Genomic DNA, 27,080 nt, shown 5'->3' with positions numbered 1-27,080 from the left:
GATGTGTATACTAAATATTTTTCTACGTGTGTGTGTGTGTGTGTTAATTAGTTAATAAACTAACTAATAGAAGTTTAGTAAACTAAATTCTAAAAATAGATAATAGATTATTAAGCTGAGGTGAAGGCGGTATCATCATCTGTGGTGTCATCCTTTCATCCAACTCTCAGCGTGAATCAATAAATGTGTTTTATGAGTCCCTGCTCTCAGTTAGATAGTTGTCCAGCACATATTGCCACTATAAAACTATAATATTTTAATTTAATGCTTAATAACTCCCCAAACCCCATTTATGATTAATACTGAAGTCTCTATAGTCTGGCATGGGCTATTTATTTGATTTGCTGTAACACATTAGAGCTTCTTCTCTGTGGTATATGTGACAGCCAGACACTATGCATAAAAAATATGAAATATATTCATACCATCATTAAAAAATCATGTCCCTTGCACTGCAGTTTAGTATATGCATCATTCAGCCACATGTGCATATTGGCCCTTTATGGTCAGATGTTTGTTTAAATGCAGTATACATATCCACCAATAATTATCTCTCCTTAAAATGGTCCCATCAGCCATACCTTACTACAGACTTTTCCATTTACACCTGTGCTCTTTGTAGCCAACTATAACAACATATATACACAGTTGATCCACATAAACTGTCTTGACCTTTGTCGTTTGTACATCAATTAAAATAAATAAACTTTTTGAAATCAAAAGTTTATTTAGGATTCCAAAGACAGCCTTTATCCTTATTGCAAAGCTTTAATTTCTTGCACTACAAAAAGTAGCATATATCATGATTTGTTGGTTAATTGACTCTGAGTCCATTTGCTTCTTTGCAGTATCACATATGCACATGTAGAACACAAATTACAGACATAGCCACAGCTACTTGCGTTTTCACCCAGGTTTAAGTGAATCTACGACTTAGGTCGTTGATTTTACGTAGTGCGTCTCGGTTGTCGATGGTCCTGTGGACTGTGATGAGGAAGGGGAAGGCAGAGGGAAGCTCCACCCTTTGACTCAGTTTCTGGTGACCCCAGTGAAGGCAATGCAGTCTCTCAGCCAGGTCCCGTCTGCCAGCTCGTTCCAGTCCGTCTTGCAGCAGCTTGGTCTTATTTGGCTTGTCCCATGACTTCTCGTACCTGCAAATAAAGAGGGACCTCTAAAAAGTATTTCATGGAAAGAAGAGAAATTCACTGATGTATAAAAAGCCAAAAAAAAAAGAACTGTATAAAAGTGACAGAGTGTCTAGAGAGCCCAAGTGACCATGATAAAACACAAATAAGTTATTTAAGTTTCTCACATGAGATTGCTGGGCATCTGCTTCAATTTCTTAAGACTACAATGATTTCAGATGACGTATAAAATTGGACTAAACACTGCTAAGATAAACAGATGTTGCCTTTTGATTTAGAAACACCAGTTTCTAAACAAAGCACATGCTACTTTCAAAAGTATACACACAGACTTTACCAGCTTTCCAGCATGGCCTTGGCCTGGACACTCTTCTCTGTAGAGCTGGCGTGGAAGCGTCCTATCTCAGTTCTGTTGAAGCCAAGCTCATATGCCAAAACTGTCCACTCAAAACCAAGCTGCCTGGAAATCTCCTGCAGCGTCTTTAGATTGATCACAGCATCCTGTAGGCAAAAAAATAAATAAAAAAGAGGGGAGGGGGATTCCATTGAGAAAAACGATCTAGTATAAATGATCTGCGCAAAAGTGCAGAAGAAAGCAGATTAGACATACCTCCTGGGCTTTGTTGGGCATTATCAAAAACTCCAAAAGGTCAGCACTGTGCACTCAATATCTGTCTTCAGGTCTGGTTTAATGATTTTGCGCAAAAGATAAAAGATAAGAGATTTTAGTCACCTTTCCTGAGGTACAGTATGTTAAAGTAGGGCGTGTTTGAGTGTTACTCTGGAGATTTAAAATCAACATACTCACTTGTTAAACATTAGTCACTTTGTGACCACCTTGTGACACTAACAGCTGCCACAGTGAATCTTCCAAAACCTCAAAACCCCCTAACTGTAATGTGCTAAAACTGAATTCTACATTTATTTTTTGAGCAGTAGCTTCCATAATATCAGCGATATTAGCATTCAGATATACTTTACACTTGAAGGAATATAGGACTGAACTTGGTTTAGTATTGTATTTTTACTAGGGAAGAATACAGGAATATGGTTTCACCCTTAGACCACCATTACTCCAAATGCTTTTAAGCTGAGTCATATCTGAGTTAAAGAAGGCATAGAGTTTGAACTGCAGTAAGTAGAGCTACAACTCCCCATTCATCCATCCCTTCGCAACTTTTCAATGGCCAGGTCATGGGGGGCAGAAGTCTAAGTCCCCAGCCACCTGTTCCCAAACCAGCCAGGAGACATAATTTCCTTGGTCTGCTCAGGCATCTCGTACTAGTGGGAGATGCTCAAAACAACTGGAGGCGTTCAGACATAAAAACAAAAAGAATTGAGGCGTTTCTGTGTCCTAGAGAGCCTATAGTTATGCCTTCGTGGGCAACATGCTCCTGGTAGGGTTTCCACAGCTCATCACTGGCTGCAATCCCTTTCCCCTTTTGCAATTTACCTATTTTCCCCCTCGATTCTTTACAAACAATTTTAATGAAGAAGAATGAAAAAACGTTTTGAAATGCTTTTATTCACTTTAAAAATTCACTTCCTCTTTAATTTCTTGCCATCCATTAAAAGCATGAGGGCTCCTTGTGCAATATCACTGCAGCAGTTACGCTTATCAAAGAACATTTCGGAATTGAATGTAAACATTAAATAAAAAGAAACTAAACAAAAGATAAAGTGTGTACAAGGTCATTAATGGATCTAATACTGAATGTGTTAATCAGAATTCTGATCCAAAGTGCTGCAAGGTCCAGCCAATAAGTATAACTAACATAAATTACATTACTTCTTCTTCTTTTTCACTTTTTTTTTTTACAGGCACGGGAAGTAACAAAATTCCAACTTCAGGTTCAACTTCATATCTGACACCACAGCCTGAAAAAAATAGTACTTCCGAAACTAATCATATGAAATCATTAAAAGCATGTACAAAAGCATGGGATATATTTTTCTAAGCTTTCGGTTGGAGAGAGACGTTTATTCTGCTCAATGCAAGAATTAACAACGACAAACCAAGAAACACATATCAGAGAGGATCTGTTTCACATTTAACAGCTGATTATCAGAGTATTGCCTGGTTGTTTCATGGTGTGTCAAGTCAAGGTTAAGATCCAGCCTGCTGGACCTGCACGCTCAACAGTCCTCACTTTGTCCTTCAGCAAGGAGTAGTGCTTATATTCATGATATCTGTCACTCTCACAGGTCGCAGCCCAAGTCTAGAGACCTGCTGAAAGAGACATTTTAAATCAGCTGGTGCCTACACAGCGATACCCTGTGCACCTCTCAAATTTCAGCTTATTTGGGTTCAGTAGCAGCCATCTTTCCAGCTGCCGTCCCTCAGGGCACTCAGAGCAGCCAGGCTCTTTGGAGGAGTAAGCAAACTGCAGACAGAAAAAAACCCAATATTATATAAGCATATAAGTTAATCAAAGATAAATAAAAAGATCCATCATCCCACAAAGAATCTTGTCTGTTTCTTTTAAAAGTTTCAGGAATCAGACCTGTGAATCCAGTGTGGTAGGTGAGAATTCTACCATTGAACCACCGATGCCACACCTAAAGATTGCTACATTACCACTCACCCACATGCTGAAAACACTAATAGTCTGACCAGGTTTGTCATCATATACTTCAATTGATTAACCAATTCATGGCTCAGAAAATTATTTTTTTACTGTCATCAGAGGATGAATTTTACCACCTCTGGTGATCCCCTGAGATAACCTTCTCATCAGGTCTAAATTTGAAGTTATCAAGTGCCTTTTTGCACATGCTCGTCAGTACTCATGTTGTTGTAGTTCTCCTTTAAACCCAAAGGAGTTAGCATATGTGTGCTTACCTGCGCGTGGGTTGGGTGATTTTACTGGGACGTGGAACGCCACTTGTTCCTATGAAGGAGGCTGGCCGAGGGAGGGAACTGCGGGGGACAGCTGACTGGTTGGTGCTGGTGGGTTTGAGGGCCTGTGGCAGCAAACTAATGCTGCTGCTGGGTTTGAGGGGTTGAGGCAGCGCGGCACTGCTGGAGATGGAGTTCAGACTGGCAGAGGTGGACAGAGAGGTGGAGGTGGGTCCCTGCTGGACTGTGGGGCTTACGTAGGCTGTCGCTTTTAGAGTGTGTCGCGCTGTTGTAGGGAAACTCCCGACACTCTGGACTCGCTGACTGAGCTGGCCTGGGGAAGGAACTGAAGGAATATTGTGAAGCAAAAGTGTCACTGCAATCCCTAGATTTTTAGTTGTCATCATTAGGCTGAGCGTTAACAGTTTATAAAAGTGATTTTTTCCTTTCTTTGATCATTCGCACACATAAAAACAGGCGTCTTACTGGAGGATTGAAGTCGTGCAAGCCCACTCGATGAGTCAAAGCTCTGGCTGTTCCGGAGGGAGGGCATCGTTGGCAAAGAGGAGGGACCGTGGGAGGGTGGGTTGACAGGGGAAGCCAGGCATTGAATGCTGGGGACACTAGGCATGCTGGGAGCTCGGATCAGGTTGGGCATGCTTCTTCGCAGCTTGTCTATGCAACAACATCAACAAAGCTGATCAGGTATTGCAGGTGCCCAGTTAGCATTTTTTTTTTTTGGCTTTTCAAAGTTTTAGGATTTTTTAGGGGACATTTTGGTGAATATGAAAGTAAGCGCTTTTAGCAAATATTTAATACATAGCATTTTCTCCTGTAGAAACACATCTTAGTTTTACACTTTAAATTTAAGCAGAATGACACGTCATATCCATTAATGAATGAATCTTTTCTTGTGGTCCACTCAAAATGTTGCACTATTCTTTTATCTATACTGACTTAATTGAACTTAGGACTTTAAAGAGGGGGAAAGTCTAATACTTGCTCCTTAAAGTAACAGCAGTATCAGTCTTAGACAGTCATGCAGTTATCTCTATAGACTGATATCTGCATATAAAGACACGCAATCTGTAGAGAAGGGACAACTGTGCTTTAATAGCTTTCTGTTTGCATTCCTCTTTTAGTCTAATTACATCTGAGCGGGCCTTGGTTGCATGCAGATAAACAGTGTGTGAAGAGCAAAATGATTGCATTTGCTGAAATGCAATCTTGAAACACTTAGCTATCACCTGATTAACATTTATCAGATTTTAAAATCTCTTCAGCATTTATAAAGATTGACATGCTGATAGAACAAGAAGTGTGGTCTACTGGAAGTCCAAAGATACTGACTGATCACTGAGTTTTTAACAGTCCTCTATCAGACATGTTCCCAGATCAGATCAGGTCACTCACCTGTGCTATTTGTGTATGCTGTTTGTGTCTCTGTGATCAGGCTAGAGGGTCCAGAGTACTGGGAGTGTCCACTGAGTGAAAACTGATGGGTGGTTGAGCTGCGTCTGCAGTCTCTGAAACTGGAGAAGGTGTGAGAGTGGGGCAGGCTGCCCCGCTGCATAGAGCCTGTGCGGAACAGTCGAGGCTGGGGAGGTGGGAGCTGGTCGTAACCCTCGTCCTCCTCGTCCTCCTCCTCGAGATCCATCTGACTGCGCCTGAGGGTGTGCAAGGAGAAGCTGGAGCTGCGACGGCTGGCCGTGGCTGTGGCTGAGGTAGAGGCGTAGTCTTGTCGGAGGCCTACAGGGGCGACAAATCAATGCATTTGTCCGAGGAAAGCACGAACCCTACGTGGTATAGGACACATTTCCTTCTGGAGGCGCCCCTCATTCATTATTCACTTACTGAATCGGCAGACCAGACTGATATAGAGAAGTTTATTCTGAAATGTCCTGCATAATTTAATAGCACACAAGCGCATCAAGATATCACTTCCTTTCAACTTCGTAAAGGTCAAACATTTATGTTAGTGTCAGCCATTTATTGGCAATGTTGCACAGTAATCTTTTCCAGTCTCTCCACAAGGCAGTGCATTACTGTTTACAACCAGAGTGGCTGTCAAACAAACACAAAAATCTCAGTCCACGAGGGCCGGTGTCCCTGTAGGTTTTAGATCTCACCCTGGGTCAACACACCAGAATCACATGATTAGCTCATTACAAGGCCTCTGGAGAACTTCAAGACATGATGAGAAGGTAATTTATCCATTTAAATCAGCTGTAATGGATCAAGGACACATCTAAAACCTGCAGGGACACCGGCCCTCGTGGACTGGGATTGGGGGCCCCTGCTGTAGTGTATATATAGAAGTGTTCACGCATTAGTGTTTAAAGCAATGTCAAACAATTTTCATGCCTTACAACAAATTTGTGGGTGGCTGCAGGTACGTAGAGAAGAACTTCAGTGTGACAGTTGGTGTCTGATTAAGGACTGTTTATGCTGAGGCAAGAGTGATTTGCAGCTCCATGCCATCTATCACTGTACCTGCTGGTGTCCAATCAACACCGAAAGACTTGATTCATACGTCTCAGATATTCTCTTATGTTTGGATGACATGAACTCCAACTGTGTTTTCAATCTCATAAAAGGACAGCATTGGCACATACTGCTTTGGCAAAGGGTCAGTTAATCAGTTTCCTATGAGCAGTGTTTCTACATGTTTCAAAATGTCACACTTTTCCACAATCAAGTTTTCAGATTTCTCGGCAGACTTTTCAGACCATGTCTGCCATCTAGATGCAAATAATAAATGTTTATTTTGTAAACAAACTGCCTTACTTAATATTTAATATTTTAGAAGAGAAGAAGGGTTATAAAAATATAGAGCATTATGTGGATGAAGCAATGTGTTAAATATTAAATTCTATGTTGTGACACTGACTGGATATTCTGACTGCAGTTTGATATAATGGCTGCATTGTAAAATTATTATGGGTAATTGTATATAAAAAACTATATTTTTAGATAGGTGCAGATATATAATCATGGATCACAGCATGAATATGTATATATTCATGTAGAAAGAGACTGTGTTTAGATATGTATATGTATTTATAGCTAGTGCATATGTAAATATTAGGCTATATAATCAGGAACACAAATATATGATAAATTAAATAGGGGGCAAGGAAGTGAACAGGAAATGGTAGATATTTGGGGGATTTCAGTCAATGGGGTTTCATCACAATAATATAATACTTGTCTTTTATTTTGTTCTTGTGTGAGTTTCTTTCAGTTATTAACATTTGATACTTAAATGTTCAAAATAAAGATTTCATTCATCCATATATTCTGACTGCATTCTATATATGTGCGGTTAGTTCATACCAATCATTTAACCCAAAATTCAAACAAGTTAAATGCACGGTATTTTACTCAAGTTGACCAAGTTACCTTCCTTTCCTCCATCACTAAGTAACTTATATGATGGTTATTATGATGTGACTGTGATGTTTTGTTCAGGGATCTTCCAGTTTCACACAGTTTCAGGCACTTGTGCAGAGCTGTTTTCCAGTCCTGTGATGCACAGGCGTAGAGGCAGCTCTGCGTAGGAGTGCGCTATGCGTCGGGTGTCGTACTTCTTGCCTTCCTTTTCTCGACTGTAGCCCACGCTTTCTAACACATTGGTAAACATTTTGGCTGCGATGGCTCCCTGCTTCAAATGCCTCGAAAAACATTCTGCTTATATCATTTTTATTAGCAGAGATGAGAAGAAATTAAGAGGAGCAGTCTAGAAACATTAACAGTTTCCTAGATTTTGCTTTTCTAATTCATTCAATTATTTGCTGTAACAGTTCTACAAAGCCTAGCAAAGTGCCTCTGCAAGCAGCTGCTGTCCTTTGCGTAAGCCATAATTCAAACCACCGACCACATTTCTATGTCGGAATATAAAGTGGACAAAACACACACAATCTGACAATACCATTGCAACCCATCACGACCTCTATCTGTAGCAGCGTTTCCTCAAATTTCTCCTATTTTCCCTCACATTTTGTATGAAACATCTAAACAGTCCACTCACTCTCCTCCTGAAGTCGTGCCATGACCTCCACATCTGTCATGTCCTGCAGTTTGTAGCTCATGGAGATCGAGTCATCTTCCAGCTCTGACACACCCACCTCGCTGTCCAGGGAAGACTGAGGGGTAATCGCCGCGTGCCGACGGCCCACGTCTAAAAAAAACAAAACAAAAACAAAAACATGCACGTCAACATCCCAACATTCACTTTCAAAGCATTTCTCTGACCACGTCTCTGAGTTGTGAAATTTATGTGTACATAACTGTCGCAGATGGATGGTAACTCACACCTGATGAAACTGTAGAAATTAATGACACGGCAGAGGAGACGTGTTGCGGGTGATTTCTTACTGTGGAGAGTGGAGTTTGACAGGAAGGTGGGTGTTCTGTCAGCGAGGCTGCAGCTGGCCCTGAGAGGGAGACTCGGCTGGAGATAGGACTGACCAGATGACGGCAACGGAGCTTCAAAGGAGAAAATCACAGCACGAGAGAGAAGAAATTCAATCACTGATGACTAGCCTAACCTGCACTCTCTGCTGTTTGTGTTAATATAGAACACAGATGAACGAGCTGAAGGAGCTGTCTTCTGGTGGAGTCTGAAAGTGCTTGCCTCCATCTGTTTGAGGGTATGACCTTATAATCTCCTCCCTGCAGTTTGGTGTAATCTGATTGTAAACTCCAAGGAGCAGGTTGTTTAAGAATCTGGGTTATGTAGCGAGTTCCAAAAGCATTTTGGAAGCAACAGATGCTTTTGGCTCGATGTTGTTATTACTTTTGGATGAGACAACAACTATGAGGTCAGCAGAAACGGTTTTAATACGAGCAATGACGATTATTGCGCCCTAAAGGCTAAAAGGCTTTGAATGTTGCCAATGCAAAATTTTAGCTTTTGCATTATGTGAATTTTTTCCTGTCATTTGCTTTGTTTTGTGATGTTGTTAGATTTTGTTTTCAAGGGGTTAGAGACGCAGGTTTGAGTTACCTTGCAAAAGTTGCCCAATTTAAAGAGAAACGAGATTAAACATTACCGTCAAGGTGTCACTATGTTAGCATGCTTCAATTAATTCTAATTAACTAATTAATTAAGTTACAATGACTCTTTAAAAAAGAAAACTGTTTTTTTAATGTTTCATTATCGCCCACTCGCACTAGAGTAAAACCTGGATGGCAACATCCAATTACCTGGTGATTGCACTGATAATTTTTGCTTTCAACCAATGGATTGGCCCTAGATGCATAGAGCATGCAACTCCCTCAACTTCTGAGCAACCAGAGGAATGTCAACTGCAAAGGTCTGGTGGGAGGCAACCTGTCTCAGACTGCCATCCTGTGTGCAAGGTGTCACTTTGCAATAGAGGACTTGTTTCCGCTGGCTGTGTTCTGGTTAAATTCAACTAATTGCAGTCGTGGTCCTCGTCTCCATTTCAAAAACAATGAGCTCATGTTCAAGTTTATTGTACACTTTGATCGTGCCACAGTCTCCAAAGACTGTTTCATCTAGTATGACTGTACCATTGTTGAAATCACTTCCAAGCATCTTTATTTATAAGGGCCAAATCACAGTCACCTCGAGGCACTTTATATTGTAAGTTAAATACCCAGTGGACTGGCTATATATGTGTGTGAATGTGCAAACCCATTAGGATTCATCTTTGTCTGTAGAAGATCATCAAATCAAACAGTTTTTGAGAGATTTCAGTTTGGGCCAAATCGGGGAACCAATCAATAAACTTTCATTTCCATCCACAGGCCAACTCTGACAGCATGCTTACAAATGAGATAATAAGAAACGTAATAATCCCCCACCCCCCCAAAAAATAATGGCTCTTTTAAATAGTGAAACTTACCATTTAACAAATTAGTTTGTTTAGTGATTTCAGTTTGTAGGTACATACTGACCCACTAAGCCTACCAGATGTAAGAGTGTCTGTTTTGTGGTTAGCAGGAATCAGATGTGTATTGGTGTTACCTGAGGACTCGGTTAGTGCAGCAGGTTTAGTGTAAGGCAGGATGGGGCAGCTGAGGGTGGAGAGCCCCTCTATGCAGCTGTACGGACGAACGGAGGACACTCCTCGCCACCGCTTTGCTAGAGACAGGATTGCAGGGAAGGGCATGTTAGTCTGATTGCTTTAGCATGTAGCACAAACATACAGTACATGGGTTATATATTTTAAGACACTCTGGCCAAATGTTAATCTGCTTCTAGCAGATCAGTACTGACCTTGCAAATGTCTGAGCTCGGACAGAAGAGGCTCATACAGTAAGACGAGGTTTAGCTTACCACTGCGGCTTATTGGGCTAAACCGCAGTTATCTTTTGGCTAGGTCTCAGGATAAGCAGGGATTGTGCATGTAGGCTACAACCCATTCCCAAAATCAGAATTAGATTTACTATGAACTAGTTTTTTTGGTGTACACGGTTTATTTATAGTCCTTAAATGTGATTTTCATTACTTTATTCATTTTATGGTTCAACACTACAATAACAGGGATAGCACAGTAGGTAGAGTGGTGGCCCCATGATCGGAAGGTCGGGGGTTCGACTCCACTGAACGGCTACCCTGAGGTACCCCGAGGTACCCCTGAGCAAGGTACCGTCCCTACACACTGCTCCCCAGGCGCTGCATTGGTGGCTGCCCACTGCTTCACTGGGTGAATGGGTTAAATGCAGAGGAGCTATTTCCCTATGGGGACTAACACACACACTTTACACTTTACACTTAACATGCACTTTATTAACGGCAACTAAGAGCATTTGGGTTTGGGTTACCAGATTGTTTGCTGTCATATCTATTAATTTCTGATAAATAGCCATTAAAGCAATTAGTTGCAATATAAAAAACCCTAGCTACAGGGTACACTTTTAGAGGATGATACTATTATTCTTGTTAATTAATGCCAACTAGCAGTGAGTAAATTCAGCTTGGTTATATAACGTGCATTCAGTGTGTCTGATTGGTAGTCTGAGAGGGTTACACCTGACAAAGTGGAGCATTCGGCACTCCTGACACAAATAAGCTCAAACTCCACTGGATGAAACTAGCATTCACAGCCAGTTGCACCAACAATGGCTGCTGGCTCTCAAATACAAGGATGTATTCATGACCCCGAGGAGGAGAGCCAGCCTTCCCCGAATACAGCTTTAAAGGAAGAAGAGAACCGTCAACGGCACAAACACACACCAAAAAACATCAACACAGACACTAACAAATATGCATTATCAGGTCACAGTGTGGAGACCACCCACAATTAATATGAAAATATTCCATCACAGGAAATTCTTTCGGATATTAAAGTCAAAGCACGCAGGTGAGCAGCATATAGAGCTTTGAAAGTACAAGTCTCTTGCACAGGCTCTTGGTGCAGGGAGTGCTGAGCGAATCTGACTCGACAACCCATTTAATGTAAGCATGTTTCTATGGTAACCATATCCCCATGCATGAGAGCAGAAACTATAAAGCACCAGATCTGAAACTGGGCCCAGCAGCAAATATATATTTAATAGCACGCAAGTATATGAGCCGTAATGATTTTGGATTTAGGTTAGCTCGTACATATGTCCCATTATCATTTCTGAAACCTCAATAAACCCCTTGCCCCACTTAGTGGAAACATGCTTAGAGAAAAGGATATTATAGCATGCAAAGACTTTGCTTTGGTCTGCCACGAGTAAAGGTTATGCAGCTGTTAGTAAAACAAAAACTGTGAGGATAATGACAGAGACCGTGTTAAAATGAAAGCAATGGTGGATAAAATGCACCGTCATTGTCAGCAGTAATATTGTTGGTAACTAAGTTGGGTTTCAACCATCTAATCCTTAAACAACTTTTGTTTCAATGACTTTGCTAAAACAGTATTAACATATACATTTAGCACAAAAACTAAGGAAATTTGAGTTTGGTCGACTATTTCTTTGTTGTAACAATGCTTCTTGACGATAACTGTTGGAAAGTCTGTTTATTTCCCCTTAAATGCTGCCATATTTGCAAGAAAAATGCATTTGTGTGTTGAGCAGCACAGCTGAGTATGTAGGTTGCGCCTGTGAAAAGCTGGTGACCAGCATGTGAGGAGGAGGTGGAAGGCTATTGTGGCCGTGTATGTTTCCTATACATGCTACAAAGGCCCCTGTTTGTTAAATGAATACATTGTTAAGCTGTCAGTATGTCTTGTTTCTTCAGACTTCAATCATCCAATCCAATAAACAACACGAAACAAGAGTCAAAAGCAGAATGAGCTGTTTGCTGTTGGCAGAGAAGATCTGGCAGGTTTTCATAGATTTGGCAAAAACTCAGAATCAGTATGAAGCTGCAGTGATTCAATCAGGCCGGCCGCAAACTGCAGACATACCTGTGATACTAGTTCATCATTCAAGAAAGTGACAACAGCTGTACGACATATATGTAAGTGACAGAGTTAAAATCAGCATGTGTTTTATGGGAATGTTTTTTCCCAGAAGAAGCTATGGAGAAAGAAAATTTAAGGCTGTGAGATGTAGTCATCTTACTTTGAACAGCCATAAAGCATATAGACCAGCACAGGCCAAAACTGAAAGGCTGTTAATGTGCTCATGGGCATATTGTTATTAATATACATGCTTTTAATATAAGATCAATAGTCTATGTTTTAATATCATAGTTACTGTCACTACGGAAACGCCATTTGATTCAAAGACTAAGTAGCTACAATAATAACAGATTTATCGATTCTAGATAATCACAATAATCAAACTGTTATGATCATATAACAGATAAAGGAAAAGATAAAATCAGATCAAGACTGGATCGTCCATTATGAAATCTCATACAGCACAATATTTGTAATACCGTAGTTTCATGCTTAATTCTCATAATGCTGTATGTGAAAACTATGAGTGGATTGAGTTATGAGTTACTCATGAAAATAGGTAATTAGGTGACATATAAGTCTCGCAAAATGTATATCAAATATGTTTTTTTAATAATTTATTTTGTAGGCTACACTTTATACTTTATTTTTATTTATAACCTGTATTTAAATTTAAAATGTAAAAATTCCATCACTTAAAATATACTTTTTTCATAAAATCCAGTAAAATCAGGCTGTTATTAGAGGTTCAGATGGTGCAATGATGATAACTTAATGAAAGCTTTATAATTATTTCTGCATTATTTTGCAGTGAACACAGGGTTTAGCCTTTCATGAACACACATCAAGCTCTTCCAAGGTGATCTTTCTTTAATTCATGTATAAATATCTTCATCTTTAGTGGATCTTAAGTACAGCCTGAGATGTGTACACGTGAGTCCTCTGCTACTCCAAAAATAACCACTCACTGAGAACACAGGGTGAAGTAAAACTCACAACTTTAAAGAGAGAGCGAGTGAAATGTTGGAGCCGGTGAGCTCTGTGCAGTGAAAACCTCCCACGGTTCACACGCTGCAGAAGAAATTCTGCTGCACATGGAAACATTTTGTGTGAAGTGTTTTTCAGCTTATGATCACATTTCAGCAGCCAGCGAGGCGGATGTGGCCACACCTGGGGCTAAGTACACTGTACCTTGGTCCAGTCTGTGACAGAGGGTCATTTTAGCGAGCTCCACCTCAGGCCCCGGGTGGTCCAGTACCTGCCTGCACCACTGGAGAGGGCTGAGGAAACTGTGGCCATGCAGCTTAGCTTTGGGACTCACATACAGCCTGGAAAATGCAGCAAAAAAACTGTTAGATCTTGTCACCTTTACAGGCAGCCCATGTTCTTTTTTTTACACACAAAACACAGATGATAAATTAACTCGGGGCTGCTGTGTATTTGCAGTGCAATCAAAAAATAGTTGCTAGAGAGCAAAGAAAATAAATAGCAGCTCAAGATCTCAAAGAGTGTGTTTTACAGCCCCAACATTTCTCAGCTGCTATTACCCAGTGAAATAAAACCACTGTGGCTGTGTGATTTTTATACAATCCAAATGCCAACCAAATGCCCTAAAAGCTTCTACAACATGGGAAGAATCTCTGGGACCCAGACTTGGAACTGAAACGGAAAATGGACGGACCAAATGCATAGACTTGCAAATGGCAATGTTATCTTTTCTGTTGTGAAATTTAGTCAATGATCAATTAGATGGAATTTATTTTTATGTAGTACATGAAATTATCAACCTATTTATCAGCAAATCTCTTCTTCTTCTTCTTTCTTTACGGATCGCCACAGCACATCTTCTGCCTCCATCTCACCTCATCCTCTACCATGAGTGAAAATAATTTAATTGACCTTTATCGTCAGCCAGAAAAGAAATTAAATAAATCCCAAGAAATTGCACGTTTGTCACTGTGTGTGTGCCTGTAAATCCTAGTATACTAGGTTCCCGGCCTGAAGCTAAATATCTAAGGAAAAGAAAACTTGCCAGACAGAACTGGGCTTTTTTCCCCTCCAGCAACTAGGCCACAGCATTACACTGACTTGGGGGTGGAAGGGTAATTGTGTTAAATGTAGTAAAGCTATACCAGCACAGCGGCTGAACTGTATCTCATCAGCACTGCATTCAGCTGTGTGCTACATTTTCCACATCGTCACACCAGATACATAAAGCTGGAAACGGTTCAGCAGTCAGATACCTTAGTCTACAGCCTGTGCTTCAAAGTAGTTCAGCCTATGGCTGAACACAACACACAAAGCCGAGCTGTTTGATCAGAGGCTGAAGGGGGGTCATTGTTTCTAATTTCATCCAGCGCTGCCTACTCTGAATAGATACCTATGCTGCACGCACAGTGCATGCTGGGATGCCCAAAGCTTGTGTCAGATCTGGTTTTTATTGTTTTGCTCCTCGTGTAAGAGTCACTCTATTTGCCAGAGTCTGTAAGTCTGTTCCACCAAAACAGATGCAATCAATACATACGATACATGACATACACTGCCTCAAAATGATGGCTGGTTCACTGTCATGTGGCCCATGAAGCATGTATTAGGGTCAGACCAACATAGGGGGAAACTGACTTTCACTGTAAATTCAAACAAGGCATGTAATGAACTGGTAGACATAAACAGAGCAGTTACCAGCTATCAGGCTCTAAGACGGGGAGCACGACGTTGAGGTCCAAAATCTCAACCTCATCCAAAACAGTCGTGTCTCCAGCGGCGCCGCTGTCCTCCACAGCGGCATCAGGAGACGCCGAGCTCGGCTGAAAATAGGCGAAAGGTTCCTCCGCTGAGCCTCGAGGTGCGGGGACACTTGAAACGTCATATTTAGCAGAGAAGCTGTCGCTCGCGCACGCCGTACCCCCGTGCAGACACGACAACGAGGTCTGAAGATGAGGGCCGATGGAGCAATTGTTTACAGCGTTCGCTCGAGTCCGCAATTGTTCGTTTTGCTTCTCCAATTTTCGCACCAGTTCCTGCAGCTTGAGCACCTCGAGCTCCGCGCTGGTAATTTTATTGTTGCCATTGACGTCTGCCATCATCTGGGGGTTCAACACCTCTGCTTCCATTTGGTAAAAAACACATTGAGATGGGCGGAAAAATAAAGCACGGCCTGCCTGCAGAGGGTCCTCTTCTATTCAGAGAGGGTGTCCAGATTCCCCCCTTTAAGCTGCTACACACACTCTCACAGATACACACTGATGATGCTGCTGCTGCTGGGATGACTGCACAGGCTCCATCTGATTGGTCAGCAGCTTGGAGTTCAACTCCCATCGCACCACTGCTGAGGAAGTATTTATTATAGGCACACACAGAGCGGATAACCTGAATGTTATTCTCAAGCTACACTTTCGGTCTTGCACACAAACAAAAAAAAAAAAAGACTAAAAAACGACCCCCCCCCCCCCAAAAAAACAAAAACAAAACAAACAACAACAACAACAACAACAAACAAACAATATAAGTAGCCCAGTACAACTGTGGGGGGGCATTTAAAAAAATACTCATTTATTTTTTTTTAAAATAACAAAAAAGTAGCTACAGCAATGGCAACCACTTCAATATGTACTCCCGTTTCGCTGCTTGTTAATGCAGTTATGTTTGCAGGTACATTTAAGCATGCAGACATGGTCAAGACAACCTGCTGAAGTTGCAACATAGCATGAGATTGGAAAGGAAAGGAGATTTAAGTGACTTTGAATTTGGCGTGGTTGTTGGTGTCAGACAGCCTAGTCTCAGTATTAGAGAAACTGCGGATCTACAGGGATTTTCCCACACAACAATCTCTAGTGTTTACAGAAAATGGTGGAAGTGAGCAAAACGTGTGTGGGTCAAAAAGCCTTGTTGATGTCAGAGGGTCAGAGGAACATAACCGGATTGCTTTGAGCTGATAAGAAGGCAGTCACTGAAACAAACATTCGTTACACCCAAAGTATGCAGAAGAGCATCTCTGAATATACAACGTGATGAACCTAAAGGGTGCACACACTCACCAAAAATGCACCATAGTGATTTGAAAAATGTTGCCTGGTTTGATGAGTCTCAGGGTTTTTTTGTATTCAGATGGCGGAGTCAGAAATTGTAACGAATGCGCAACGTGTCAGACCAGCAGCAGAAGACCACACCAGGTGTCACTCGTTAAGCTCAGCCTACAGTTTGCATGGATCACCAAAAGTGGACATCCCTTTATGACTACAGTGTATCCATACTCTGATGGCTGCTTCTAGCAGGATAACGTGCCATGTCACAAATCATCTCAAACTGCTTTTTTGTGACATGACCACAAGTTCAGTGTACTCAAATGACCTCCAGAGTCACCAGTTCTCATCCACTGAAGTACTAACAGGAGATTGTCATTATATGCAACTTATAAATCTGCAGCAACTGTCTGATGCTGTCATTACAATGTTCGGCCTCTTTAGAAGTTCAAATTTAGCATAATTTAGTCCTTATTATGGGCTATGTCACTAAAATAAAATATGATATAGTTTCTTGAATACAAATTAGTTGGGCTAATTGATTTGCATGGCAAAGCTAGAAGCATATCTCATGCAGAAAAGATGTTGAAGACTAAAATATGTATCGAATATACAGTGGATATATAAAATCGATGTAATGTTTCTTTTTTAATAACATAAACCCAAAATCTTCAATAAAAAGTCTTAATAAAATATGAAAGCATAATATTTTTGCACATAAGTGAAGACCGTAACCCAAATCAAGTTCCTGAACCCACTAAATTAACCAAACAGTGCAGAAGACATGAGATGATTTTATTATAATATATTGTATAATTATCCTAAAATTGTCAAATATATCAAGTTCCATTAACTGTAAATTATGACTTTAATGGGTAGATTACATTTCACTGGTATATAATTAAGGAAGAAAATGAACACAAATGTCTTAAAAGAAGTAGAATATTTTAATTTTATTAGATAAAGACACTTTATAGCTTTTATTGCACAAAGAAAAAGCCCCCGGCCCTCAATATTGCAATGTATCGTTTTAGAATGAAGTTTCCCTACAAAATGCAAGCCAAAGACAATAAGAGCTGATATGGTGCATAGAGGTAGATACAGAAACACCAATATCAAGGCAACACAGCTACTAAATAGTTTATTATATACTGCATTCATGTTATTAAAATGTAACTGTCATTTCACAAAACACCCACATAAAGATTTGTCAGCTCATTGTAATGCTAGTCCATGAGATCCCACGACACCCAAAGCTGATAATCAATAATCCATTAAGTATATTTGGAGCATCAGCGTTGCCATTTTTCTGTGGGGGAAGGATGTACAATTTGAACTAAGACCTTTTGAAATTAAAACAAATAGAGTAATACATACGGTACAAATATTTAGTCACTGGAGCTTTACATCCAGGAAAATGAAGAAATCCTAATAATTACTTACCTTTGGTGACCTCAAAGCAGTTCGAACAGTGAACCATACGCTTGTAAATCCACAAGCTGTCCCCAGCCTTTAGATTACCCAAAGTAATGTTACACACCTCACACTGCCAAAACACAAATGCTCACATGAGGAAACAGAATCCTGAGACAACAATGGCTGTATACATCAAAAATATTCTGTGAGGTCTTAATAATTAGGAGTTCATGAGTCACTGGTAATTTCAAAACAATACTAAGACTTTACTTTGGTAAAGTCTTGACATAGTTGTTTTTCAACCACTGCTTGTTGTTGACCAAAGAAAGGAAAGCCCCATCTTAAAATTATTTTACTCACTTTAAAGCAGGAAGCATGGCATTTCATATTTATGTCATCCAGGACCATCTTGGCATCACCAGTGAAGGGCTTACGGCAGACTGTGCACAGATCTTTCTCTAGCACTGTCCTGTGTGGGACAAAAATTTATCAAGTGTTTATATTAGAGTAAAAGAAAAGTGACTGTATATATGTGTTCTTGATTTAATTCTATTAATTTTGTTTCGGTTTTATTTATATAACACCAAATCACAGCAACAGTCGCCTCAATGCACTTTATATTTTAAGGTAAACCATACAATAATACAGAGAAAACCCCAACCCCAGTCAGACACCACCTATGAGCAACCCTTGGTAACAGTGGGAAGGGAAAATCTCCCTTTTAACAGGAAGAAAACTCTGGCAGAGCCAAACTCAGGGAGGAAGACAGGATAAATATCAAGTTTACCTTCTTAACTTTCAGCAAACTATAACAGCAACAATTGGATGGACTGGTGCAAAAACAATTACAGCAGAAATAAATGGTCCCCTAGTTCTACCTCAATTTTTTTTGATTGCCTTGAATGCTGAGCAATGCCCCCTACAGCTAGTTAGGTTTTTAAACAAACACGTGATCTTTAGGTTTACTTTAGGTGTATTTGCTAAAAAGCAATTATTAACATGCTGACATGCTGTATTAAGGTGGTTAATGTGACAGATGCTTAAAATCTGCATATCAGCACATTAGCATGCCGATATTCATGCTTTGCTCAAAGCAACACTGTATCCAAGTACAGCTTCACTGAGCTTCTAGATGACAGTCAGTCTGCACACTTATTTCCACACAAATGTTTTCAGTGTCTAAAAAGGCTATTGCTGCCCGATTCCTACCTTTCAGGAGGTGCATATGCACTCTTCACGGAAGACTTTGAGTAGGTTGGCTCTGACAGAATGTCATCTGACCTGCTGAGAGAGTTAATGAAAGAGTGTTGTTTTACTAACTCGTACAGTGTTTGTGTGCCAGTGATAAGTTTTGGATTCGTTTGTTCAAAAAATAATTTAATACCTGCGGCTCCTGTATGATGTAGAAGAGTAGATGGAGGGACTTGTGATACTGGTGTACTCATAACTGTAAAAAGATAACATGGCCCAGAGATTGCATGTGGAGTTTAGAATATGTTTAGCGCATACTGTTTATAATGTCTTTGTTTGCTTTGCTTCATACCTGGAGTCTGGTCTGGAGTAAGTATAAGTGTTGCGGTTGCTGCTATAGTCATCACTGAGTATGAAAAAAGGGAACAAATCAGGAATAATAGAAAGAGTATAACCACGCTGCACTATATTTTTATAACAAAAGGTTGAGAGACAGTGATAGTAATTACCTGGTAGTTATGGTATAGGAGGTGGTGCGAGTGGAGGGTATATCACTGGAGTATGAACTGTAGCTATAAAGAGGCAATGGATTTAGTTTGATAAGAAAGAGCTGGATGTAGAAAATATTGTTATGATTAAATAAATTAGAGTTTGATGAGGTATAAAGAAACAGAAATTCTAAAGGAGAATAATAATAATTTGAATAAGTAAATGGGTAATCCAGGAGTGCTCTGTTAGTTTACCTGGAGAGGCTGCGGGTAGAAGATGTTGACACTGGAGAGGGACTTTCTCCTCTAAATGACAAGATAAACAAAAAAGGTCAATTTGACAAAACTACACACAAACTACACAATTTTTTGGTCATTTTTGTCATTCATTTCTACTGCTTACCCTCTGCTGCTCTCCACAGTGACAATCTCTGTCTTTTTGACGCTTGAGCTGCTAAAATGGCAAAATGTGAGGTTTCATCCACCACAATGGTGAAATAGTTGTTTTGTTTTTTAATGACTAAATGTTCGCTGAGATGTCTCACCTGACTGGGGAAGAGGAATCAGATCTGATGGAAGTAGGCAGCAGGGTGTCATACAGCTGATCCTCAGCTCTGCAGTGACAGAAATGTAAATTTAGTGATTATACTGTATGTGCAGTTCTTATTTTTTTTAAATTCTGTTTTCTTTTGTACAACAGTTGAGGTTTATACAAGGTTTATCTTACTTAAAGGAAGTCTTTGTGGGGGTTTTAGCTTTAAAAACATCACTGAAAAAGTAAAAAGAACACCAAACATTTTACTGTACTGTTTGTGTATTTATATCGGTGCCACTGTTTGTGTATTGTGCTGTAGTAACTTACTCATCATAGCTGCTTTTCACTGTCACAGTCTTAGTAGTGGACACGATTGATTTGCTGTGACGAAGCCAATATCAGGTATTACATAATGATCAGTAACGTATGATTATAGTGTCAAATTAAACAGCATCAATTTACTTACTTTAAATGATCTCAATACACCATTTATAAGAACATACCTAATATATAACATATAAGGTATACTGTGACGTGCATTGTGTGCTTTTCAGCAACTCTACTTTCGACATCATTAAATTCAATAACAATTGCAACAATTTATTAGATTTTTATTACAGCGTGTATAAAGGCTAAACGGGAGGACTCATAATGAAAGAGTGTATGCATTACCTATCATCAGCCTTGACTGAACCTGGAATGAGTGTATCATAGAGTTGGTCTTTAGCACTACAACAGACAAAAGTAAGATACATTGTTAGTCGTTTTTTAATCACATTTTGCTGCGTCGAGCTTGGAAGCTCCCTAAACTTTATGGTGCTAATAAATATTTTTTTTTAAATCTCTGGCATATTACAGAGTTTAATAATAGTTATTTACATGGAGTCATGACGTCAGCAAACTTAGTCATGTCAGGAATATTTAGATTCCTGAACATTTACTCCAAAGTTACTGCATGCAAAAAACACTAATCATATTCACTCACACTGCTCTGTCAGATGTGTTGTGTATACTATTTATTTTCAAATGGTTTATTGATCAGCTATGTTTTGTTAAACACTAAAGGAGACTAATACTGTGGGACAACTACATTGTGGTAGCTCAATGTTTTGGACAAAAGTACATCTCATGGCACAGTGCAATATCAGATAGTAGAATAACAAATTAAATTTATTGCTATATAAAAAATGACTTTTATCTGACTAATTTGAATATGTCATCTTAACAGTATGCAGAGGGTCAGAGGAACATAACCGGATTGCGCGCGCTAGGATGGTACTCACTTTGTGTCAGTGCTGCTTTTCACTGTCACAGTCTTAGTTGTGGAGATAGTTGTTTTGCTGCATAGAGAAAAATGTGTCTTACTGAGAATGTAATTACTGAAAGCCTGGTGCCATGACCAATATAATCTAAGTTCTGGGCTTCACCTCTCTGTGGGTGACAGATCATCCTGGATGGATGAGGGGAGGTGCGTGTCGTAAACTTTGTCCTCCGTACTGCACAGAACAATAAAAATATAAATAAATCTGAAATTGCAGGTGACACATGGGTTATAATACTACACTAACTGAATAATCTGTGTCTTACTCTTTGGTGAGGGTAACAGTTGTCTCCGTCACTTTGGGTGTCGTTAAGGTAGGTGAGTAGGGTTGGTATTCTTGCCTGTTTGGAAAGATGGGGAAAAACTCAGCCTCTCATGTAGCATGATGTGCTTATATGTGGCCTCTTTAAGAAACTCTAAATATACATCTAAGTGCTGCAATTTCTAAGATGCTTTTAAAATACTGGGTTAGCTTGTAAAGCAAAAGCTGTTGTGACTTATTATATCTGAAGGCTCAGCCTTACTGGCCTATGACTTCTAAGTGAAAGTAGCAATAAGTCAGTATGAAAATATTCAGTGTTCAGTATACTACTAAATCTTAGTTTTAGCTATACACATACACAGTGAAATTGTATATTCTATGAAAAACTAATTACACCTTTCATATTTTCATTAAATTTAAGAGGGTAAGTTGCAGTTAGGAATCGATAATGAAATACACTTAATTGATCACCCAACCTGACTGACATGATGTTGCAGGGGACTCGTGACTGATAAAATCATTCGAAAATGTATTACTTCAAGTTTTTGCTGCTAAAGGTTGTTCTACAAGCTAATGAATCCGTGCGGGTACTTAGTGTTTTACAGGATTGCAAAGAGTCCTGTCAAGAGTTTCCTTCTCACAGGACTGGTGTATAAGTTCTGGCAAGTACAGTCTGATATTACTATTTCACAGGGTCATTATGATTGATTTCATTCCATAAAAACAATTGTTAAATGTTGTACTTGGTTTCAGTGGAGCTCTTTTTTAACGAATTGATGTATAACTGGGTAGTCTAACCTGTAATGATTAAAACTGATGTTGGTCATGTTACTAAATATACTTGTTAGTTGCTCGACTTCAGATTCAACAGCCTGATGAGTGACGATGATGCTGTTTCTCATACTGAAGTAAATAATTAAAATATTGCATCTACTATAAATCACTACATTATTTTTACCCTTTGCTGGAAGTCCTGACCCGGTCAGAGAATGTCCCAGAGCTGATTGGAGTTTTAGTCACAGGAGACCTATAAAGGCAAATAAATGTCAATAATATGATACGGATTGCATGTGTAATAATGTAACTTGATGCAGTGTTCCCTACTTGACGCTTTGGGTGGTGGTAGTAGTGGTCTCAGTAGTTGATCCATCCTTGGTGACTGTGGTTGTTTTGGTGCTGAAAAAAGAGAGACGTGAAACCCATTTACTTAACGTGTCATTGTAATGTGTTAACTTGCTGGTGTGTTCATGCATTCCTTGTGTACCTTGTCTTTGGATACTCTGTCACAGTAGTCTTGGTTGTGGTGGTGCTGCAGGGACATGGAAATACAAGATTACACATTATATTAATTTCTCCTCTGTTGATTATTGCATTAGATGCAATGGACTGGAGCTTTACGTACACAGTGGGTGAATCTGCCTTCACAGATGAATATGTACTGTAACAAAGAGGCAGATCATTCAGGTGATTTCCTATTCAAAAATTCCAGAAAGAGTCAATTTTGGGCTATGAGTGGTTTTACAAAAATGTACCTTTTAGTGTAGGAGGTCTTAGTGGAAGAAAGAGTGCTGCAAAACAGAAAAAAACTCTTACTTAATCTCATGCCTTGAAGTGCACAAATTAATAATAACACAACTGTAACAAAACTGTGACTGTAAAAGAAGAAAACTGTACTAACTTGGTCTTCAGGTCATTCTGCTTTCCACCGAACCTTCAGTGAGAGAAATGACTCATTATTGTTCCTGCCATTTATATGGCTTTTATTTAAATATATCACATGTGTCACACAAATGGTACCTCTTGCTGAGCTCTTGCACAGATGTAGCTGTGTTGCTTGGTTTGGTGGCTGTTTCTTCTTCAGGCTCTAAACTGTGAGAAATGCATAAAAATTTACAGGATGCAAAAGAATAAGAGACTCTTTTCTTAACTTGAAACCAGTCATCACAGAACATATTAGTGTTCCTTCATTTGTCTGCAAATTAAGGTGAATTTAAATGTTTGTTTTACCTCGCAAGAGTTTCATTGGATTTGTATTGACCTAGAACACTTCTGGCGAAGTTTGGATCTTGGCTGTAGGAGAAAAAAAACTATTTACACAGAGATGACTCAATGCTGTGACTCGCAAGAGGAATGTGAGAAGGCCTTTTTTAAGGTTGAAAGAAATCTGAGCTTTGACCCAAAAGTCACACCCAACAATTCTGCCATTCTCTAAATGCATGTGTGCGTAAGCATCTGTGTTTTAACTTTTATCCTTGTTGTACTTACTCAACAGGTTCTTCCTCATCATCTGGTTTTCTGATCCAGCTGTTGTCTTTTAGAAGAGAAGTCTTGCCTGGTAATACAGGACAGAAAAAATTACACATTTAAGGACTTAAAAGTTAATACCTGTTTAACAGAACATAATAGAGCCAATTAAAAACTAATTAGCACACTGCTCCTGAAAATTAAATGAGGAAGGTATTTATAAAGTTTTCTAATCAATGAATACTCTTTTTTTGCATCTCAGGTCTTGTCTTTACTGCTGCACACTGCAACAACTGCACATTGCTGTATTCGAGCTGTGGTTTCTCTCACTGTGATGCACTTAAAAATTAAATTAAAATATAGCATGTATGGGGCGAACATAAGTACTGGGCTTGTGCATTTGTAAGTATTTTAAGTCTTAGATGAAATAAACTACTCTGTTTTTAAAATTGATTGGTTCATTATTTGTAATTCGAATTTCTGTATCATTTATATCACTATTAATATACAAAAATATGTATCTTTATATATTTATAATATGCAATATATCCTTCAGTCTATTTTACTGTTTTTCCCCCATTGTTTTTATTTTGACAAATTCTTTTTAGTTTACATACTCATTTTGACTACAAGCAATAATCTAACCTATTTCAGTGAGTGTAATAACAAAGGGAAACAATTTCATGCATGTTTTAAATATATTAAGTATATTATTAACATAATTAATAGGCAGCAGAGTCATATAACTACTGGAACCTTTCAGTCTTGCATCTGCTATTTTAAAAATCCACATTACTTAGAATTTGATTTGTAAATTTTATTCTTTGATATTTCTCAACTTACCAGTTTTGTAAGCGCTCATTTTGAAATTTTACCTGTAAGTGTGAAACAACAAGAACATTGATGAGAAAACAGGGAAAAAATGGAGCACAGCTCATTAGCCACTGGGTGGCACGCTAGGCTAAAACCTTTTATGTGCCGTTGGTGTCTTTATGCTGCATAATGAAGTGAACAAGTAATCACTGCTTTCTGCCATCTGTATACTTGTGTCATGAGCACACACATGCCCTTCATGGACAGACTGGATTTATGAGCTTGCCTTGTTGGGTTTGACACTGCATCTGTAGTAAATCAAAAGTTCTGTTTAACCCCAGACTCAGGAAATATTAAGCTTAAACTGGTTAGTCTTGATTTGTACCCACATGTAAGACACACCCACCCACAACACACCTTCTCCAAACACACCTTTGTCATCAAAACAGAGACCTTTTGCTGAGAAAGGCGTGACAGGCCACAGTCGATCGATGATAAAGCTTGCGCCCTTTCATTTCACCCTCCAGCACGAACATACATCATAAACCTCAAGGTAGACTTACAACCCCAACAGAAGTTATAACTGTAAATGGCATATTTGTCTGTTCATGAGTCCAATTAGTTTTTTTTTTGTCATTGTTATGTGTTTCTGGGTATTTAATTATCGGACAAAAACAACAACAACAACAATCTTCTAGTTTCTAAAAGATAATTTAAATGTTTTCAGATAAGATATCATAAAACAGATCAAATCTCTCATCCAGTGGTTTATCGGATCTGAACTGTTGTGAGAAAAAACATTAAAGGCAGAATATGCTCAAAAAACGTTTATGCCCAAAATGCTGACTTTAAGTAATTTGATTACATGTAAAGTTTCCATGTAATTTTGTTACATAAGTACAATTTAAAATGTTACATTTAATGGAATCTGATCAAATGAATTTCACTTGATTTTATACATTCTGTTTTTACCAAGCATATTCTCCTTGATTATGATTCATGTTTTGAATAAAAAAACTTTTGATTTTATCGCTTTCATCACGTTTCACTCGAAATAATTTCTTCATCTTTATTTAGGGTGATTGTTTTTGAATGCACAACTGCAAATCTGTCCGTTCTGACTCCTCTTTGTATCTGTAAGGCACCATTATTTCCTCAAAAGAAATGCAATCTGACATAAACACTACAACGATATCATTACATAACCCGACATACAGTGTGTTCTCTGATTTATTTTCCTTTACGCCTCAATGCAAAACACCATCTCAAAAAACTCGTCTCATATACAATCTCAATTTATCGAGTATATTTTTAATACCTCTGAAGTATCATTGCACACAGTTTCAGCTAAAATAAAAAACTGATAAAACATTCACACACAGAGAAAGAGTACATACCTCCACAGAAACCTCTTTGACTTGATGGAAAACTCTCACTTCCAGCTCGGCGCTCAACACCTGTCTGTCACGCTACACAATCACACCCTTGTCATTCCTTTTGCTTTAAACCTTAAGGGAGTGGAGATTCAAGGCCACCCACGGGCGTGGCTTTACGGAAGAATCAGAGAATAGGTTTTCTCTCTCTGTCGCTCTCATTCTACATGTTTCTATCTCCGTCATCAGTGTTTCCTAATTGCTTGTTTTTCGAGAACATGGAACTGGGTGGAGTGCTGAAAGACCTGCAGCTCAACTTGAGTGATGAGGAAGCAAACCTCCAACGTGGGTGTGGGATTCTCTCTGTCCTAATCCTACTACAGGCTTGAACTTGCATAAATATATTTTTAACACTAGAAAGTAATCTTGTGGCTTTTTTATGCTCATTGTGGTATAATGTAAATTGAAGATAGAAATATAAAGCATGCGCACACACTTCACTCACTTCATTAGGTACACTTCTAACCAAATTAATCCAGTATGGTAGTTCTGCTATAAATTCCACCTATTAAGAATCCTCTATATTTTTGCTGATGTTGTCAGTAAAATGATAATTCTATTGGGGTCATGAGACTGAGAGTGTACTCAGTTGCCTGTGATTTTAAATGTAAATGCTGCCTGTGGTGGTGTTTTTATTGCATTCAGTTTTGCAGATAGACTAAATGAAGTGGCTTGTGTGTGTATTTGAATATTTTTGGAGGCGTTTTAGCATTTAGTACGACAGTTAAGAGTAAAGCTTGGAGAAAGACAGCACCAAATGGCATGGTGCAGATTCAAACCAGAGCCTTTGCAATAGCCCGACAGCTGAATGAAGGGAGCTCAACCAGAACCCTGTGTTTTTAATGTTGAATGTAGATTTCTGAAGGAGTTGCCAAAGGTACCAGTTATACCAACTTAACATGCAAAACAGGGATGTTAAACTTGTTTTACACTTGTTTTACACCCCTGCGCTAACTTAATATAATGAAAGACGTGCAGTTTGTCAGTATGTCCCTATTTTTC

General features: G+C 39.2%; 3 protein-coding genes across 7 annotated transcripts; all 3 read right to left on the bottom strand.

Annotated features, from left to right (window-relative positions):
* Positions 1 to 36: 36 nt before the first annotated feature.
* Positions 37 to 2,580, bottom strand: LOC113008168 (p53-induced death domain-containing protein 1). Of its 2 annotated transcripts, XM_026145391.1 has the most exons (3): positions 1,756 to 2,580; positions 1,483 to 1,646; positions 37 to 1,151 (listed from the first exon to the last, which is right to left on the bottom strand). In XM_026145391.1, exons 1-3 carry the CDS (start codon positions 1,774 to 1,776, stop codon positions 917 to 919), a joined length of 420 nt encoding a protein of 139 aa, XP_026001176.1. In that variant the 5' UTR covers positions 1,777 to 2,580; the 3' UTR covers positions 37 to 916. The 2 variants fall into 2 exon arrangements, with proteins under 2 accessions (XP_026001176.1, XP_026001175.1); XM_026145390.1 differs by having other exon boundaries at positions 1,483 to 2,580.
* Positions 2,581 to 2,650: 70 nt separating this feature from the next.
* Positions 2,651 to 15,643, bottom strand: slain1a (SLAIN motif family, member 1a). Of its 3 annotated transcripts, XM_026145386.1 has the most exons (9): positions 15,036 to 15,641; positions 13,545 to 13,681; positions 9,980 to 10,096; positions 8,362 to 8,472; positions 8,015 to 8,164; positions 5,398 to 5,733; positions 4,471 to 4,659; positions 3,988 to 4,330; positions 2,651 to 3,529 (listed from the first exon to the last, which is right to left on the bottom strand). In XM_026145386.1, the coding sequence occupies exons 1-9, from the start codon at positions 15,464 to 15,466 to the stop codon at positions 3,454 to 3,456; spliced, it is 1,890 nt and encodes a 629-aa protein (XP_026001171.1). In that variant the 5' UTR covers positions 15,467 to 15,641; the 3' UTR covers positions 2,651 to 3,453. The 3 variants fall into 3 exon arrangements, with proteins under 3 accessions (XP_026001171.1, XP_026001173.1, XP_026001174.1); XM_026145388.1 differs by lacking the exon at positions 4,471 to 4,659 and having other exon boundaries at positions 15,036 to 15,643; XM_026145389.1 differs by lacking the exons at positions 8,362 to 8,472; positions 9,980 to 10,096; positions 13,545 to 13,681; positions 15,036 to 15,641 and adding an exon at positions 8,301 to 8,360.
* A 1,658-nt stretch (positions 15,644 to 17,301) lies between these two features.
* scel (sciellin) lies at positions 17,302 to 26,126 on the bottom strand. 2 transcript variants are annotated; one of them, XM_026145899.1, is made up of 27 exons: positions 26,043 to 26,126; positions 24,676 to 24,707; positions 23,854 to 23,920; positions 23,596 to 23,658; positions 23,386 to 23,457; positions 23,267 to 23,299; positions 23,121 to 23,156; positions 22,991 to 23,026; positions 22,853 to 22,897; positions 22,693 to 22,764; positions 22,547 to 22,615; positions 21,593 to 21,667; positions 21,433 to 21,501; positions 21,289 to 21,345; positions 20,678 to 20,734; positions 20,333 to 20,386; positions 20,198 to 20,239; positions 20,016 to 20,084; positions 19,874 to 19,924; positions 19,726 to 19,776; positions 19,492 to 19,554; positions 19,335 to 19,388; positions 19,176 to 19,238; positions 19,001 to 19,075; positions 18,152 to 18,260; positions 17,819 to 17,921; positions 17,302 to 17,684 (listed from the first exon to the last, which is right to left on the bottom strand). In XM_026145899.1, the coding sequence occupies exons 2-27, from the start codon at positions 24,692 to 24,694 to the stop codon at positions 17,668 to 17,670; spliced, it is 1,521 nt and encodes a 506-aa protein (XP_026001684.1). In that variant the 5' UTR covers positions 24,695 to 24,707; positions 26,043 to 26,126; the 3' UTR covers positions 17,302 to 17,667. The 2 variants fall into 2 exon arrangements, with proteins under 2 accessions (XP_026001684.1, XP_026001685.1); XM_026145900.1 differs by having other exon boundaries at positions 19,874 to 19,921.
* Between the last annotated feature and the right edge of the window lie 954 nt (positions 26,127 to 27,080).

This window comes from Astatotilapia calliptera, chromosome 16 (genome assembly GCF_900246225.1).
Source record: "Astatotilapia calliptera chromosome 16, fAstCal1.2, whole genome shotgun sequence".
NCBI lineage: Eukaryota > Metazoa > Chordata > Actinopteri > Cichliformes > Cichlidae > Astatotilapia > Astatotilapia calliptera.
This window is presented reverse-complemented; position numbering and strand designations above follow the sequence as displayed.

Coding starts and splice junctions, on each gene's coding strand:
- LOC113008168 (XM_026145390.1), bottom strand. CDS start 1,691: ATGGAATCCCCCTCCCCTCTTTTTTATTTATTTTTTTGCCTACAGGAT. Junction 1,152..1,482: donor AAGGCCATGCTGGAAAGCTG/GTAAAGTCTGTG, acceptor CTTTATTTGCAG/GTACGAGAAGTCATGGGACA.
- slain1a (XM_026145386.1), bottom strand. CDS start 15,466: ATGGAAGCAGAGGTGTTGAACCCCCAGATGATGGCAGACGTCAATGGC. Junction 4,660..5,397: donor AGCATACACAAATAGCACAG/GTGAGTGACCTG, acceptor GTTGTTGCATAG/ACAAGCTGCGAAGAAGCATG. Junction 3,530..3,987: donor ATCACCCAACCCACGCGCAG/GTAAGCACACAT, acceptor TTCTGTCTGCAG/TTTGCTTACTCCTCCAAAGA.
- scel (XM_026145899.1), bottom strand. Junction 23,659..23,853: donor GATGAGGAAGAACCTGTTGA/GTAAGTACAACA, acceptor TTTCTCCTACAG/CCAAGATCCAAACTTCGCCA. Junction 21,346..21,432: donor GATCTGTCACCCACAGAGAG/GTGAAGCCCAGA, acceptor TTCTCTATGCAG/CAAAACAACTATCTCCACAA.